Source organism: Falco rusticolus, chromosome 2 (genome assembly GCF_015220075.1).
Source record: "Falco rusticolus isolate bFalRus1 chromosome 2, bFalRus1.pri, whole genome shotgun sequence".
NCBI lineage: Eukaryota > Metazoa > Chordata > Aves > Falconiformes > Falconidae > Falco > Falco rusticolus.
The window spans coordinates 57,106,670-57,124,229 of NC_051188.1; the positions used below are offsets into that span (position 1 = coordinate 57,106,670).

Genomic DNA, 17,560 nt, shown 5'->3' on the forward strand with positions numbered 1-17,560 from the left:
AAAGGTGATGTTTTAAGTAGGACTCTGAAATGGACTCATAACACAACTTCTGACGCCTTTGAGTATTCAATTACACTCAGACAAAAGACACCAGAAGTAGCTGTGCCCTTTGATCTCTCAGGCAGCAACGGAGGTAACTGCAAGCAGATGCCTCAGCTTATGAGATGCTAAGTGGTGCTTGGGCTCATGAAACATGAAGGAGAGCATACAAACACCTCGAATCAGGTAAGTCTCAGAAAACCTTTAATTAGAAGTGTCAGGTGGTGCTTACACAAAATCCTGTTAGGGAGGGCAAGAACAGAAAAAAAGAGAACAGGACAACATTATCAGGTTTGGTAACCCAAGTTACTCTGCCAGTAGCACACCGACTTCGTGGAGAAGAGAAAATCTTAAGTATTTAAACATGTTATTGCCACTCCAGCATAGACATTAGCTGCAGGAAACTGCCACCAGAGAACTGGAATGTTGATCTTTAAGGAACATTTAGCAGTCAGGCTGGCCAAGTCTGGCCCAGGCAGGTACAAACTGACATACAAAAGGCAAACTCTCAATACACAGGAGAAGTAACAAGGATCTGGGTCCCTGTGAGGCCTAGCTAGACAGGAATTCGGCCCAACAGAATTGAGAATAGCCATAATTTGTAGTAGACACAGAAGATAGCATTAGTTTTCTGTTAACATGAAGCGAAGCAATAAAGTCAATCTGATGTGTTAATCTAGTGGTGTGGAACATGTTCACAGAATCATAGAATCATTTAGGTTGGAATAGACCTTCAAGATCATCAAGTCCAACTGTTAACCCAGGACTGCCAAGCCCACCACTAAACCATGCCTCTAAGCACCATATCTATGTGTTTTCTGAATGCTTCCAGGGACAGTGATTCTACCACCTCTCTGGGCAGCCTGTTCCAATGCTTGACCACCCTTTCAGTGAAGTATTTTTTTCCCAATACCCACTCTAAACCTCCACTGGTGCAACTTATGGCCACTTCCTCTTGTCCTGTCACTTGTTACCTGGGAGAAGAGAGCAACTCCCACCTTTCATACTGTACAGTGAGAGTGTTCTGGTGTTTAGTAACAAGCAAGAGCTGTAATGAGGTTCTGCAATTGCATTATTCTACCCCAGGAATTTTGGCAAGACACGGTCTTGTCACTGAACCTAAAGATTTTGCTGATGTAAAATTAATGTAACAATAAATAAATCATTTAAGCAAAGGAGTAAACTACCCAAACAGATTACAGTATATGTGATTATATACAACGGAAGTAAATCATGTGATCTGGGAGTGATCCAAAAAGTGGTTTTTTGAGCTTTCCCTAAAATGACGCTTTAATACCTGATAGTCACTTTGTTCTACCAGATTAACAAGAGTTTTAAGTACCAAGAAGAGAATCAAGCCTTTGATCCAGCCTGTCTTTTTTGACAGTCAGCAGGTAGCAAGATAAATCTCAAATTGCCATGCTAGTCCTTGAAGAGATTTTGATTATATCAGATCCAAGTAGAGCTCTGGTAAACTTAAGAAACAGTGGGACCTCTTGAAGCACTGTGAATCCTGATGAATCAAACAGGTCAGAAACTGACTGAGGGTTGTTTACAACTTCAGCTCCTGAGGTAAGAATCAACCAACTGCCCACAAAGTACAAGGTCGTTCCATTCCTCATAACATGAACAGTCACTGCTGCCAGAACCCTGGTAAAGAGGCTTTCTATGGTGTGCAAACTGATTTTTTAATTGTAGTGATTCAGACTTGTTATGTATACAGAGATTTTAGTAATAATGGTTCTTTTCATTTAACATCTGACTATTCCTTTGACAAACTAATCTATATTACAGCATCAAAAAGAGAAAATTCTGTTTTTTCACCTGAACTTATCAATAAAGACATTCAATTCCCTGAGTTCCAGCATGGGCAACAAACCTTCCTTTCTTCTTGATACCAGAAAACCTCTGCCATTTTCTCTGGCACCTCAAGCAGCAGGGAACTCACATCCGTTGAAAAAAAGTAATGGAAATGATACTGACCATTTTAAAGAGCTTTGGTGAGCCACAGGTCAGACTAAGACCTCTCATTCACACTGACAGATACTCAGAACATACCATCTTATTATGCAGAGAGAAAAAAAAGAGGCTAGATTCCAATTATAAAGTTTCAGTGTCCGAACTGATCTCAAAACTACTACCAGAGGACAAGACGGCAAAGCTGACCCAATGAGAAAAATGCCTTTTATGACTAGGACTGCTAAAAACCTGGATGATTCCATTGCAAGAGGACACTGAATACCAATAACTGTAAATTCCCTGCCAGAAAAGTACAGTCGGAAGTGAGAGGTAAAGAGGTTCCCTTCTTCAAACAGAAATCTCAGGCTGCAGGACCCACAGCGTCCCAGAGAGACAGAAATCCCCTTGACCCCAAGGCAAGATGAAACACTCTGAAGTGTGGTGAAGAGGTGGTTCTCCTCTTCTGAGATTTCTTCAGGGCACAAACCACATATACACAGTTAGAAAGACTATATTTTGAAAAGCATCACGATGACAGAGGATTTCCAAGTGTGGTATCAGGGAGGGATTCTGCACATAAGCTGTCTCCAGCTACAGTAGGACCTCTTGATGCTGTAGAGAGCTGACTTTGAAATTTATCTAGGGCAGGAAGTATCTTTGTGTTCTTTTTAAACTGCACATTCCATTAATAATGAGACCTACAAAATGTCTGAAGCTCCTCAGTTTTCCAAAATTATAAATACGTAATATAATCCGTTATTCACTATCATTTTATACCTTAAGGTATTTTACAAGATCAGTTCCTAGTGCACGAGCTCCAGACTCTGTTTTCTGACAGTACTGAAAAAAGTTATGCAAGTGCTGGTCCTGTCAAAGACAGAAAGAACAAGAAATAAAACAATATCTAATATTACTATTCATAATTCAAAAAAGAACACATTAAAAATATTTGTATGTAGAAATGCATATGCATGTACATAGATTAAATTTTCAAAAATAATTTAAGTGCACTACTCCAAAGACTAGTCTACTCTACATGTAACATTATTTTTTTTAACCCAGATAAGAAATTTCCAGTGATTTTTGAACACCTGTTATACAAAACACCACCTATATTTGCCTCAAACCAACCAACATGCAGAAAATATCATACTCAATGTTAGTTATCCCAACTGATCATAACATGTATTTTACAAGCAGCTATAATAAGATTCATTGCTTTGTATTTAGCTTACCAGTAAATAGCTTTCAGACAGCTATGACTTCTCATCTAACAGGAAAATTTAGACTGTAATGGATGACAACAGTAGACAAAATGCTCACATTCTGAGTAGTTTCCATTCAAGATCTACTGTTTTTCAGAGCTAATGTGAAAGACAGGTATCATGCAGAGTATCCAAGAGACAAAAAAGTAAGAGATCAGCATAATGAGTTTAAGAAACCTCCCAAATGTTGTCTAAACATATAAAAAACATTATTTCTGAAAATTTCTCTGATTTTATTTGTTTTATAACTCACCTGTGTATACACAGTTGACACCAGATGAGTGGATATTTTTAATAGTTGCTTGCCTCCATCTACCCATTTAATTTCAGGACCAGAGTGCTGCACACACACATGCAGAGGATAAGTACAATAATGCAGCAGTATACTAGATTAAAACAATTTGTTTATAGTACCACAAAAAACACTTTTTAAACAATAAGTTGAAGTAATGTGTGCAATGAATAAAGTCATAAAAAAAGGAAAATTATGCAGGCAATATTACCAAAAGCATTTATGAAGCTTAAAATGTTTTTTGAAAGTCCCACAGTAGTTTCCTCACTGGCTAAGAGAATTGCTTTTCGATGTTGATTTCATGTTTCCCCTACAGCTCTGCAAAGAAACTTCTGACTAGAGAGAAATATCTACCAGTTTTCTAAGAAAAATAACACAAGAGTTTACACAGATACTGACACAGTTTAATCCTCAATTTAGGTCACAGAGAGGCAGCATCCAGTGCTTCCTCCCCACCCCATTCCAAAGAACTGAGAATAGGAATGCTCAGCTCTCTACCCTGACAACCACTTAGGGAGAGATTTTACTGCTGTATCTATAACTAGTCATATTGGTCCTAGCCTTCCACCCATGGGCATGAGCAGAGACGAATAGCAGAGGCATAAAGAATACACCTACGATGTGAAAACATGAAAGATGTGAAGGAGATGATGGTTGGAAAGCTTACAGCAGAGTTTAAAAACTAAAAGGTTGTAGAATAAGAGGAGAGCAGCAGCTCTCGCTGTTGATTTTAGGCCTCCTCCACCACAATGAGTCAATTTTGTCTCTGCATTTCATTCTCTTAGTCAAATCCTCTATCACATTTTACATTTTGTATCCTCCTTGGTATTACTTTTACTACTACAATTTTGCAAGCTTTCTGCTTTGTAAAAGACAACCATAAATTTTACTAGTGAAGTATAAAGATCACAAAAATCAAGATGTGAGAATAAGACTTTTTCAGGAATAAAGGACTTACTGAAAGGAGACAGCATGAAATGCTAAAAAGAATTTAGTAAAGGACTTCAGATTATTTGCGTATCTTCATAAACTCGAAATAGTTTAATGTATTTTAATATTACTGTAACTTCTAGTTAATTATCACTACCAAAAAATGAAGCTTAAAACATTCTTAAGTACATCAGCTAAATAATAACAGAAATAAGTACTTAACAACTTAAAAGAAAAACTACATTAGGGCAGATTGATTCAAATTCTGGTAAGTCAGAATTTAGTCATAAGTTTTGTCTCCCATTTCTGTTTGGGTTGGTTTGTTTCCTCTAAGCCAGATGCCTAATTTTTGCAAAGTACTCAACTTCAACTACAAAAGAAAAATATTTCTACTAGAAAATTACTTAAATCTTATCAGACTGGGGAATTACAACAAAACCTTCTCTCCACTTAATTTTTTTTGTTAAGTATTAGAGTAATTTTATATAACATACCTTCCCAACCCCTACTTCTTGATAATTAAGATAGCCTGATGGAAGATTTGCTGACACTGGGATGTGTTGCTCATTGGTCACCACTCTTCCATCTTTTATTAGAGGAAGCCAAGAATATCCAACTATGGAACATGAAAGGCAAGTAATTTCAAATATGTTACAAATCTTTACATAAATTCTTACAAAAGTCTTACTGTACACTTTTGATACACAACTCAAACCAGACAATATTACTTTAAGGTATGATATGAGTTACATTTAAGGTAAAATGATTTGAGCTTAAATGATTAGAAATAATTAAAAAGTCAAATAAATTGCCACTGAGTTTGGAAAAAGCATACATTTGATGTACATTCTAAAACAACATTGGAAACATTTAAATTAAAATAAATACTTAGCAAAATCTTTCAGTCTACAATGTAATTAGGGAGCATTAAATGGATCACAAAAATCACGGGTTACCCGAACAGCATATTTCATAAAATCTCCTCAGTAGTTACTGAAAGTAAAGCATTAGCATACAAACCTTGTGTTTCAACAACATCCTTCTTCTTTGTACTCCCTTTGCTTGAATTATCACAACTAACATGGTAGAAGGTGAACAATAAATGGTGCTTTTCATGTAACTGCGTGGGCAACTCTATTTTAATCTGAAAGATAAAGAATCACCACCTTTGTAGAAGTCTTCAGCTAAAACAGTGACGTGCCTCACTGCTTGCAGTAAGCAAGTCCAGGTTATGTGTTATTTGAAGCATGATCAAGAATCACACAAACAAAACTTACAAAAATTTACTTATAGTGAAAAGGGCCCTGGTTTAACTGAAGTAACTTTGCAATCCTCAAATTTTTTCTTGTATTTTTGAAACTTACATAATATCTAAACCAGTAAAAGTTACCTCAGAAAGGTAGCTTACCTCATCATAAAACTCCGGATTTTGATGGTGATGAAGAACAGCAGCAAACGCACTTCTAGTAAATACTGGCCCACCTGGCCTACCATAGATACACTAATAATAGAAAAAAAAGGAAAAATAACAAAAAAACCCCCAGTGATTCTTTTTCTTTCTCCACTTAGAACCTGTTTCACCTAGAATTTGAAACATTTTAACTTGTGTTTAACTTGGTTCCTTTGCACAGACAGGGAATGACACAATGTGTACTCTGCCTGCTGTGCAGTAGAGCTCACACTGTGATTTCACCTTAGGATTCCTATACATTTTTCTACTTCTTTTCTTCCAGGCACCTCTTATACACTGTGGTAGCTCATGAATAAACACACTTGGCTCTGCAGTTGACCTAAAGTTTTACTGTTTTAAGTTAAAGAATTCCTCCTGTGGAGCAGGCATAAGCCACCCTTGTTTGCAACAAGTTTATTCTTGGAATTTTTGTTGATAGAAAGAAATTACATGCTCTGAGAGTTCTTTAGCAATCTTTTATATCAAAACCAAGCAAGTATCTAGAAGCTACTCTCATGCCAAATGCAAAAGGACAGAAAATCACCAGCCCAATTAATCCAGTGCTACTGTGTTACTTAGCTAACTGTTCACTATTTTCTTTCATCAGCTACAAAAATCAAAAGACTAACCTTTAAAGGCAAAGAATCCTCTTCATCAGAATCCTTGAACTCAATGCATACTGCAATATTTCTAGCCTAAAGCAGTATTTAAAAATAAAAAAACCAACACTTAATGGAAGGCTTATCACAGAAATATAATATGTAAACAATCTTAACCAATCCTGAGAAAGAAGAATGTACGGTTTTCCTGTACTCACCTTTGCAAAAGACTTTTGACTGTCATATTTCAGATACTTGGGATAAACATAAAGATGATTGTTGTAGATGGTGAAAGGCTGAGTGTGTTTTGGTATGCAGGGAACAAACTCCTCTATTTCAAATGTTATTAGTGTCTTGGTACCATTTTCAAACTGTTTCATGGGAATGTATGATGAGTTAACATAATCTGAAAATAAATATAAGAAAACAATAAAAAACTGGGAAAAAAAGCTTGAATGTTCATTTAGCGGTGTTTATTAATACTTACTTGGAAAATCTGGTGACACATTATCAATTGTAACATCCAGATTTCCTAAAATAACAGGAAGTTTGGCCATCTTTTCAGGTCTATAGGAAGGAAAAAACCCACAAAATCAGGCTAAATGCAAAAATATCAGATGCCAGAGAAAAGAGGTAATAGGAAACAGAGGCAAAAGTAATACCCTGAAATAGGAGTATGAAAGGAAAGGTGGTTTGGGGGTGGATGACTGATCTGGTGTTGCTTTTTGCACAGATTTAGTTTTCTTCCCCTTTAAATTCTCAAAAAAAAAAAAAAGGCAAAAAAAGCATGCTTTATTCACAAGCGTGGAAAAGGTTAAGCAAAAAACCAATGTTTTTCTTTAAATCAAAATGAAAAACTTTGTTAGATAGGGGGGTTTTGCCAGGTAATAATATAGTTTGCAGAAAAGGGGGGACCTATAAGTAAGCTTTTTAAATCTCAATGGCCAGTAATAAGCGTTTATGGTAATGGGGTAGACTTGGGAGAACAGCAAAGGGGTAGAGAATCAGTAAGTTAACAAAATGCATCTTCTACTCTGTCTCCTCCTTTATCTGGAATAATAACTCATGCTGTAAAACATTTACTGTTAAATAGCCTACTATGAAATTTCTTAGATGTTATCATGCAACTAATTCAGAAATTTGATTTGAAGTAGGGGTATTTTCCATGTTAAACCACCAGTGCAGAATCCTTTATAAGTAAAGACAGTGAGCAGCATGATTTTTTAAAAATTATTGCAGAGGAAATGGATGCAAAGTTTTCCCAAAATGCAATCCTGTGCTGTGAAGCAAACAACTTTTTCTGTTTGGAGTCTGTATTGGAATTGTAATTGTAATAGCTAAAACTTAGACATTACAATCTCTTTCTTACTAAAATTCCTGTGAAATACTGTACACAACTCCACAAACAGGATGCTGAAATAACCAAAAGCATTTCCTTAATTCACAAAGGAAAGTGATGTGGCAGGCTAATTTACTATAATAGCTTCAGTGTCAATAATACTGTTTATGGCAAGGAGTATTTCAATGCTATGTAAACTTCAATGAAACTAAGAAGCTTGCCATAATATAATTAAAGTATCTGCTACAAACCTCATCTCCTTATTAGATTTGGTAAGCAAGAATAAAATAAAGAAAATACAGGCCAAGCCTTTTGCAATTAGCGATTGTTCAGATCGATACAACTCCAGCTAACTATACAACAGAAGTGGAAATGCTCAATATTGTGGAAATGAGTGGATTGCTCAATTATTTTACATCCAATTCAATAAGAAAGCGGATTAAAACTAGTTTATTCATATGGTCGTGTCAGTAGGAGATTCTTAAGCCTTGCATACTAACTGATGCAATCTTTAGGAATACTTTGTAAGAAAGGATGACCACTGTTCTGTTACATAGGCATCTGGAGCGCATGCACTCCCAAGAAAGTGGACTTGATACTGGCATTCTCTGTCCAATGTCAGGGAACATGTGATTTCTGCTCATACTTGTTTTCCTTTGAGAACCAGAAGAGTGTACTGTGCACTCCTACCACAGAGCTACTTCAGGATATGATGCTTACTGCATGTTAGACACGGCATTATATTTCAATCCTGCTTGTAGCCCCCAGACACTGCAAAGAAAAGACCTGTAGCTTGTATGAAGGCCTTGATTATATTTATACAACTTATATATTTGAAGTGAAAACCATAAATACATACATCAGAAGATTAGATGCTCCAGTTCAAGATCATAACAAAAAATGGCACAGCTTGGGGTGGGAGGTGTTAGGGTGTGGTTGTCTTGTTTATTTCTTAAAGCGGGGAAATTAGACTTACTTCCTGAAATCTGCTAACAATTTCAGCATGTCTTCATTTGAAAGTTTATTACTGTCTTGTCTGAAGAGAGGGGAAAATCTTGAATTTTTGTCCAGAGTTCCTGAGGCATCTTTAAACAGTGTCCTGAAAGTCAAAATCTTACTTTCAGCTGAGTTTATAAAGTGTGGAAATTCACTTCAGGCAATTTCTTTACTAAAAATTAGAACATACTGCACTATCCTTCATATTAAGCATTTAACACTCTTGTCATTGTAGGTGAATTTTAAAATATAAATAGCTCAGTCTAACAAATCAGTTGTGAACCATTTCATTCTTAGCAAAATAAAAAATACTGACAATAGAAAACAGTTGGAAATATTCAATGGTTTGAATAATAATATAATGAATTTTTATAAATTTTTTTCATACTACAGAGCTGAAGTGTAAGTTTGTCAGAAATACTTGGTTAGTTGAAAGCAAAATAAGAAAAAACTTAAATAGCACCTTAAGTTTTACAGGAAGTGAGATAGAAAATTACATTAAAAAAAAAGTTAGGAAAAAATACAGATTGATAACATCTGTCCTTACCTAGCTGCCCAGGCAAAAGGCATTCTGTATTGACCTAATCTCTGGCATGCCTGCTTGGCATTCTTCAAAACCTTCTGTGCAACCTTCAAGGGACATAAGAAATAGCCACATTTTAAAAGCTACATTTTTTTGTACCGTTAGTACACAAGAAAAAAACCCCCATATATTGACACAGGTATGAATTGGAAAATCTTCTTTAGAAGATTAATCCTAAGTATGCAAGTGAAAGACAAATTAAAATATCTCTTAACATTTCAAGTTAAGCAGGTTGATTTACACCATTTCACAAGTGAAAACGCAGACCCGTCTACACTCCTGATAATACATATTTAATTAAACAAGAAAAAATTATTATATACAAAAACTCATACAAAAGATGGAGCAAAATTCAACTGGTTTTTAAGACAAAATTGTGACTCCAGATAAAAACATTTCCCCCTGACACTTGATCCCCTATTCACCACCCACTCTATATACTACAACACAATCCTGTAAAAAGTAAAATACTCTGCAATACTTGTATATTACAAGTATACACAGATTGATAGTGAAGAGTTCTATGAAGACCACATGGACAATCCTATGTATGAATATTGCAACATTGTTTACATTAGAGCTTTAAATTTTTGGTTTTGTTAACTTTTACGTGAAGAAACAATTGCATTGCACAGAACCAACATGTATAACAATCAGAGCTAGAAACCCACTAGCCTGAGATGTTCAACACTGAGCTGAATCATTTGAGTTAAAGCTGAAGCTCCTGACAGAGCAGTGGGATTTGCTCTTCCAGAAACCAGCTTCCCCTATGTACCTACACAGAGCAAAATTATTTGCCAGAGACAAAAATCCACAAAGTAAACCTGCCAGAATATTATCCCTGATCTCTGCTGATGACATTATGAAGGGTTGTTTCTATTAGTGTGTTGTTTGAGCCAACTCTCCATTATCCCTTCCTGTAAAAAGGGGGAAGTTGCACTCAGCAGCATAGAACCTTGGTAAGTAATCATCATTAATTCACTGTATTCAATGTTTAAGGGGAGAATAAGAGATCTCTTGGCTACAGAATTTGCTGCTTCCATTTTCCCTTTTTCTTGTCCAGAGCAGTAATTCTGCAAGGAACTGGAACTTGCTCATTGCATTGACACACATGGAGGCCTGTATAGCTGGTACTGGGGTTTTTTTTTTCATATTTCAAATTAATACAGTGTAATTCCTGAGAACAAGAACAGAGAAAAAAAAAAATCAAGCTAAGTGTTCAATTGTATAACATCATAAGCAAATGAATGCCAGAAATCCATATGAATGTTCCTATTGGCTATGCCTGCAGTACAGGTCAACACAAGCCTAGCACTTGGCATTAAATTTGGGAACACTTGGACTTAATTAACCTTCCCATGGGGCTCAGGCCCAAGACCACCAAGATCAGTTACTCAGTTCAGGTTTGTTTTAACTCAGTAACAGCATACACTTCAAAACCAGACTCCTGAAATACAAAGCTGCTGTTTTCCAATGATAGCTGAAAAAACAGTAACTCAAGTATTCCTGGAAAAGCAAATCAGTAGTCTGATCTATATTAAGACTAAGCGAAAAATACAAGGTTTTTTTATGTGTTAACTTAGCCAATATTAAATCAGTAGGAAAGAAGACTGTTCCTTTGCAGAGACTGAAAGTTAACCCTTCCTTCTTCCCTTTCACTAGCTGAAAACAGGAAGAATGTTGACAGTAGCTGATGTTGCTTACAAATAACCCCCACTTTTCAGAGTACCCTGGTCCAACTATTTAAGCATAACTGTAAGTCAACAAAATTAAAACTATTTCTTCAGCAACAAAAAAGAAGCAGCAACTGACAAAGCTTCTTGTAGATATGTTTCAGAAAATATTAAAATGTTCTAGCATCCTAGGTACCTGCAAACTTAGGATGTTTCAGTGGTTTATTACCAAAAGTAATTTGGAGTTCTATGAAATCTGCAAAGCATTTTATACATAAAAACAGAGGCGTAATGATCTTAAAGGCTCTTTAGGAAAAAACAGCAAGAGCGCAGATAAAGTTACAGTAAACTACAGTCACCAAAAAGCAACAATGATACAATAAATAAAGATGCATTAACTGAGACATACAGTTAACCTCTGACCTATATTTAATATTTCATTGTTCAACAAATTTCAACTTTTACATTGAAGTATAATACTCTTCTGTCAAAACAGTTCATTTAAAGCCATTATAAAAATTACAGATTATGTCACAATTATAAAAAGTAAAATAAATGTTAGTTTTAATTTTTAATGTTTCAGTTACTAGTAGCAACTACAACTTAAAATATCAAATCATTCAGTTATCTGAATTCTGTATAAAAGAACTAAGCTTTTAATTTATATTTATTAATTTGAAATCTACCAGTCTTGCCTCAGCATTTTTTCCATGTCACAGAAAAAGATAACATACCTTTGAAGAATCTGAACTCTTCATGTATGGTTCAGCACAATGTGTAATACTTCCCTGTAATACTTTTTCTATTCTAGCCACAAGGAAAATGTCAGTATGAGGACATGTGACAGAGAATATTCCCTGGAAATAAAAGAAGAGATAAATATAAAATGAAAATGCACACACATTTTACATCACATAATAAAAAGCTATCTGAAGCATGCAGGAAAACTCTCTATTCGTATCCAAAATCCTACTAATTCTTTAGGTTACTGGTTCTTACCTGCTTTGGATATTGTAACACAGTTTCGTGAATGTCTTGAATTCTGTGTAAGCTATCACCACTGCCATTCATCATTTGTTGAGATGCACTGGATATCATGTGCCTTACTGAGGTGTGGTTCAAATCAACATGGAAATCTGCCGAAATCTTTCGGTTGTTTTTAATATCAAATAGTGATAATGTAACAAAAAAAGGTTCTACCTAGACATTTAAAAAAAAAAGAATCAAGTGTCATTGCTGGTATCTATATTACTGTAAAAATGTGTATGAAAGGAAAATGAGTAACATTTTTATAAACATTTACACATGGCCATCACTCTAGATACTACTGACAAGATATAATAGTAAAAGAAAAATTCCACTTTCTACAACACAACAAAAAGATAAGCAGCAAAGTTACTTTTTGTAGGATTTAGGCTCTCATTTTGATTTAAAGGTGTAGAAAAAACCCCACTGCATGTTTCTCAATCACAGTAAGGACTTCCTGCTGTTAAGAATAGTGCCAACAAAATATTAAGACATTCATTACCATATTATGAGAAAAAAGTTATTTATTTACATTTGTCGTTGGTCCTTCTTCATTTTCTGCAACACAGCATTGCAAATTAAAAGATAAATCGTTACACTTCACAAGAATTTTTTTTCCAAGTTTCTCTTCAAATGGCTTTACTTCTGGTTCAATACCAGAAAAGTCAAGTTTCTTTAAAAAGAGAAAAGAAAAATTAAGGTAAATTGTCTTTCACCTCAAAAGTTTCAACATAAAAGAAAGTAACATGCTTCCTTGTAAAAATTCTAACCTGTGCATCTGGATCCAAGGCAAAAAGTTTAACTCTGCTTTCACTTTTCAACTTGATTTCTGCTTCTCTGGTACTCTGTTCAAAATAAGAAAAAAAAATATCTTAGTTTAACACTATTAAAGTGGTTTTCAACAACATTCCTTTTTCTGTAATGTTCAAAGCTTTACATTTTTTAATTCATGCACTCATATCTCCCTAACTGAGTTTTGCAACTCCTTAGTTTAAATTGCTCCATCATGTCCAAGTAAAAAGTGAGAGAAGATTCCTCTCTCCTCTAAAGGCTTGTCCAGGCCTAGAAACACAAAAATTTAAATCAGCAACATGCAACCTTCCAAGATCATGGGAATTATACTCCAGTATAGCTCGTATAGCACTTTGGCTCCTTAAATGATAAATTTTGTAACACTATTTTATTAAACAACAACAACAATAAAAAGAAAAAAAAAAAAAAAAAAGAAGGTGGTGGTATGAATGTGGGTTGAAGTTCAGAGCTATTCTGAGACCATATGATTGCTCAGGAAACAACAGGTTACCTAAATTAAGAAACACCATCATAGCTCAATTTTTTTCTTTTTCTTGTTTGGTTTTTTTGTTTGTGGTTGGTTTTTTTTTTTCCCTTAAGTCCTACCGCCAGAGTAGTGGTTTTCCTGTGGGTAGATGGAAAAAAACCCAAAAAACTTCCAAAAGATAAAACCCTCACACTGAAAACTCAGTTTGCAGAATACACTATACACTGATCCTGCCTGGGACCTGTGGATACCTGCCTATTACTTTTGTTTTACTGTTTGTTAAAGCAGAATAAAATAGAATGTGAAAACTGATGGTATACATTGGTTACTTTTTTTAAAAAAAGGTATTATTTAAAGACTATTCTATGATTTTTAAAGTCACAGGACATGACAAACAGACATGCATGTGCCAAAATTACCCATGTAGGAGAGTTGCCATTCCCAAAGTAGTAGCTGGCTAAACAGGGATACAAAGTATTACATTACAGACAGGTGTCTATTTTTGAATCAGCCTGTATGGGTTCGAAGAAGTTACCAACCCAAAAAGCACATCAGCAACCATCAGCTTGAAGGGATCTGCTGTCTACATCTGCTTTGCTGGAGGTTGAAGAAACTGCTACCATGTCTTAAGAAAAAAAAAAAAAAGAAAAAAAGAAAAAAAGAAAAAACCCAACCCCCAAAACCATCAGCCCTAAGAGCTTGAAATCCTATTTTTGGTTGATAATAATAAAAAAAGAATTTGACTTAAAGGACGTATTACAGAAGAGGAACTTCTGAAGTGTGATTTTGAGTATAGATGCTTTAATGGATTTTGTTTACTTCATTATCTGCAACACACACAGAGGAAGAGACAAGATTTGCTGTGAAAGACACAACCCAGACATTGGTACCAGCAGAATATTGGCAGACATTACTTGTTCAACAGCTGGTATGATTGAGAAATACAGGACTAAACTGTGAAGAAGATTAAAGATGGCAAGAAGGTTGCATGTATGTTTTAGAAAGGGAATAGTGAGTGGCAAGACCTGATGAGGAAGATGCTCTAGTCATAGCAGCAAGACAGAAACTGTTTCAGCTAAGGCACCTTGGATTGTTTTAGATTCTTAGGTGTTTTGTGCACTAAAGACAAGACAAAAATGCTTATCTGACAGACATGGGGCAGGCAGTCAGAACTCAAAAACTGAAAATGTATGTACTCATTGACCCTGTCCTTAGTACGGCAGTGACTCTGTAATTCCATTTCCTCATCTGTAAAACAGGGACAATGTTTTCCTACCTCAAGGAATACTGGGACCCACAATGATTAAGGAGGTACTTGGGTTCACTGATCATGACAGTCACATAGTTATTTAAGACAGGACAATCTGTATTCTCTGAAGATTGAAAAAACAAACACACACACACACACACCCCCATACCAGAACCCCTAATTCACTCCTGGTTACAGATACAAAGAACATGAAGTAGGCAGCACAGACAGAGACTTATGTGTGTACATCTGTGCACTGAAATGCACAATACCATCTTACTTAGTTTATAGTATAAACTAACAGCTGTTCAGAGAAAAATGAAGGCTTGGAGATGTACTCACAAGGGTTAAACCTTTCCTAGGAAGACTGTTTTTTCCCCTATTGTCAGGTGCTCTACAATCACCCCTGAAGGAATTTCTCTTTCCTCAAAAGGATATGAGGTCAGCTATTGTGAAAATCTCCCCCTAGAACCAACAAAAATAATAGAGCAGCTATAAACTCTTCTAAAAGAAGCCTCAGTGCCTTGTAAGTCTTCCACTAGGGTAAAAAGAACCAAACCCAAAAAACAGCTGAAAAGACAGTTCAGGCAAGAATAGAGGACAAAAAAGCTCTTGAAACAAACAGTATTAATATAAAGTTATCAAGCTAAGTCATAAACAGTGTACTAACACAAATCGGCAGATTTTTCCCTGTACTTTTCCTCAGGGAAAAAAGGATTGAAAAATACATTAGAGCAAATCATCTTGAAAGGTAGTGTTTAGTAAAGATGAACTTGAATGGGAAAACTGAAAGACTTATTTTTAAGGAAACAGAAATTTAAATAGGTTATAACCATGAAACAAAAAAAGTAAGTGTTTAAAGAGCCGAGAAAAATAACACGCTAGAAAAATACCTAGTTTAAAGAGCTGCAGGCTTCTGATCAGAAGGTTACGGAAACAGGAAGCAGCATTTGTAGTATTAAAACTATAAGCAGGTGCTGCAGTCCTGAATAAAAGTCCCCTCTGGAAGTCATATGGAACCTAAGAAATCCAATAACTAACTATAAACAAAGAAAAATTTCCCACACGATAAGAGCATCTGGTTTTATATTTGTTTCTGTAATAATTTTCATAGCCTCATGTAAGTATGCTGTTTGATGCTTGCAGTTCTTCCAACGAAAACTTGATTGTATGCACCACAGTCCCAATTAATTTCCAAATACAGCCATAGCTGGAGTTACACTGTCACATAATAGCTTATTGTGTACATGTGCTAAGTTGATTACAAAGCAGTAACAGAAAGAATTATGTCAGCCAGCCGTATTTGGGTGCTGAAAGCCTGTTAATGTATTCTGCCTGGACCTTTTGATATGTTAGATATTGTAATAGATAAAATTTATTTTACTGCTTGTACTCAAGTTTGTAAATACTCCTGAAGGGAGTGCAGCTTATTAGGTCATTCAGATTCTCAGAAAAGGAGGAGAGTGCATTCCAGAGCATGGTCAAGTAGAAAAGTTTCAAGACTGCCGGCTGTGCCCCACAGAAGAAAGAGTAAGAAAGTCACAGGAAGGAGTTTGGATTCTGCAACTTCAATAGAAAAAGGTCACCAGCTCCAGTCCTTACATGATTTAACAAAAATTTCTCTCTTACAGAATTCACAAAACTTACTGCAACACACAAGTCACAGATTTAACTGGAAAAGTCTGCAAATGAGCTGAGGAAAAGTTACTGATATTTTCTATTAATTTCTATTTTATTGTATTCTTATTTCTATTTCTACCACACCTCTGTAAGAACAAAGTTGAAAAGCAAGAACTATGTCAATACAGGAAGTATACTGAACTTGCCAGTTCATTACGAACACAAGCATCTTAAAATACACTCATACCATCACTGCTATTAAGCTCCTCTGGACTTCTAACTATAAAAATAAAACTTCAGTGTAACTAGATTGCTATAGAAATGCTTTAGCACTTACCTGCATATAATATAACAATGCCAAATATGCAAAATACAATAGACTAATAACATGATAAAACACACTGCTTTTAAACAGAATATCAAGGTTTACATAAGCAACAGACAGTAGGTAGTTTGCTTCCAAAACAGAAAATAAGCAGCTCAATAACCACATCTATTCATGTGGTCTACTCAAGCTTTCAAAGCACCACAAACTGACTGGAAGCTAGAAGCCAATACCTTACTTTTACTGAAAGTTCATGTGGCTAACATGTTTAGTACTTTATATCCTGAGCTGGCATTAACAATATATATTACCTTGGCAATTTCAGGATAGTAGTTATCAAAATTACTTGATGAGCTTTCTGTTCTGCTTTGTTCATCATCTGAAATTATAAAACAACATTAAAAAAATATTTTAAAAAAACAAGCGAACAAACAAATAAAATCCCAAACCCTCAAACTACTCATACAAGACTCCATCAAAAAACATCAAAAATATTTTTGCTATTTTTTTAAACTCCTACACCCTCAAAGAAGAAAATTGTTAACATAAACAAGTTGTGGATGACTCCCTCATTTCATTCTGATGCAGTGACTTCTTGGAGGCTGTAACCAGTTACATAAAATGATATAGTAGAAGTAATTTCTAGTTTTACCCAGAAAATAGCTTTAATATTAATTTTGACATCTGTACAAGGAAAAGAGATACTCATTGCACAAATTTACATTACCCTTTCCACTATGCATTGTAACTTGATTTCAAAACAAGTTCCCTCTGTTCATTAGGTTCCCATCTCTACTCTCCCATGGTTACTGAATTTACAAAGCAACTATTCAGTTCGCTAAAACCATCTTACAGTTTCAAGGTCATTTGGGGACCACTGACTAAAATGTCTTTCACAGAGGCACAGGCTTCCCTTTTTCTCGTTTGCTTTTATTG

At 35.3% G+C, this 17,560-nt stretch overlaps 1 protein-coding gene across 21 annotated transcripts in view; it reads right to left on the reverse strand.

Annotated features, from left to right (window-relative positions):
- Positions 1–17,560, reverse strand: part of DOCK9 (dedicator of cytokinesis 9) — a 129,026-nt gene that overhangs the window by 55,393 nt on the left and 56,073 nt on the right. For all 21 annotated transcript variants that reach the window (XM_037376673.1, XM_037376691.1, XM_037376688.1 and 18 more), the window contains exons 9-23: positions 16,936–17,003; positions 12,922–12,996; positions 12,684–12,824; positions 12,125–12,325; positions 11,860–11,982; positions 9,417–9,499; positions 8,850–8,972; positions 7,022–7,101; positions 6,753–6,940; positions 6,565–6,630; positions 5,894–5,986; positions 5,506–5,629; positions 4,980–5,101; positions 3,517–3,603; positions 2,776–2,865 (exon numbers count right to left, since the gene is read on the reverse strand). In XM_037376673.1, coding sequence (XP_037232570.1) covers positions 2,776–2,865; positions 3,517–3,603; positions 4,980–5,101; positions 5,506–5,629; positions 5,894–5,986; positions 6,565–6,630; positions 6,753–6,940; positions 7,022–7,101; positions 8,850–8,972; positions 9,417–9,499; positions 11,860–11,982; positions 12,125–12,325; positions 12,684–12,824; positions 12,922–12,996; positions 16,936–17,003 — 1,664 coding nt within the window. The remainder of the gene's footprint in view (positions 1–2,775; positions 2,866–3,516; positions 3,604–4,979; positions 5,102–5,505; positions 5,630–5,893; positions 5,987–6,564; positions 6,631–6,752; positions 6,941–7,021; positions 7,102–8,849; positions 8,973–9,416; positions 9,500–11,859; positions 11,983–12,124; positions 12,326–12,683; positions 12,825–12,921; positions 12,997–16,935; positions 17,004–17,560) is intronic.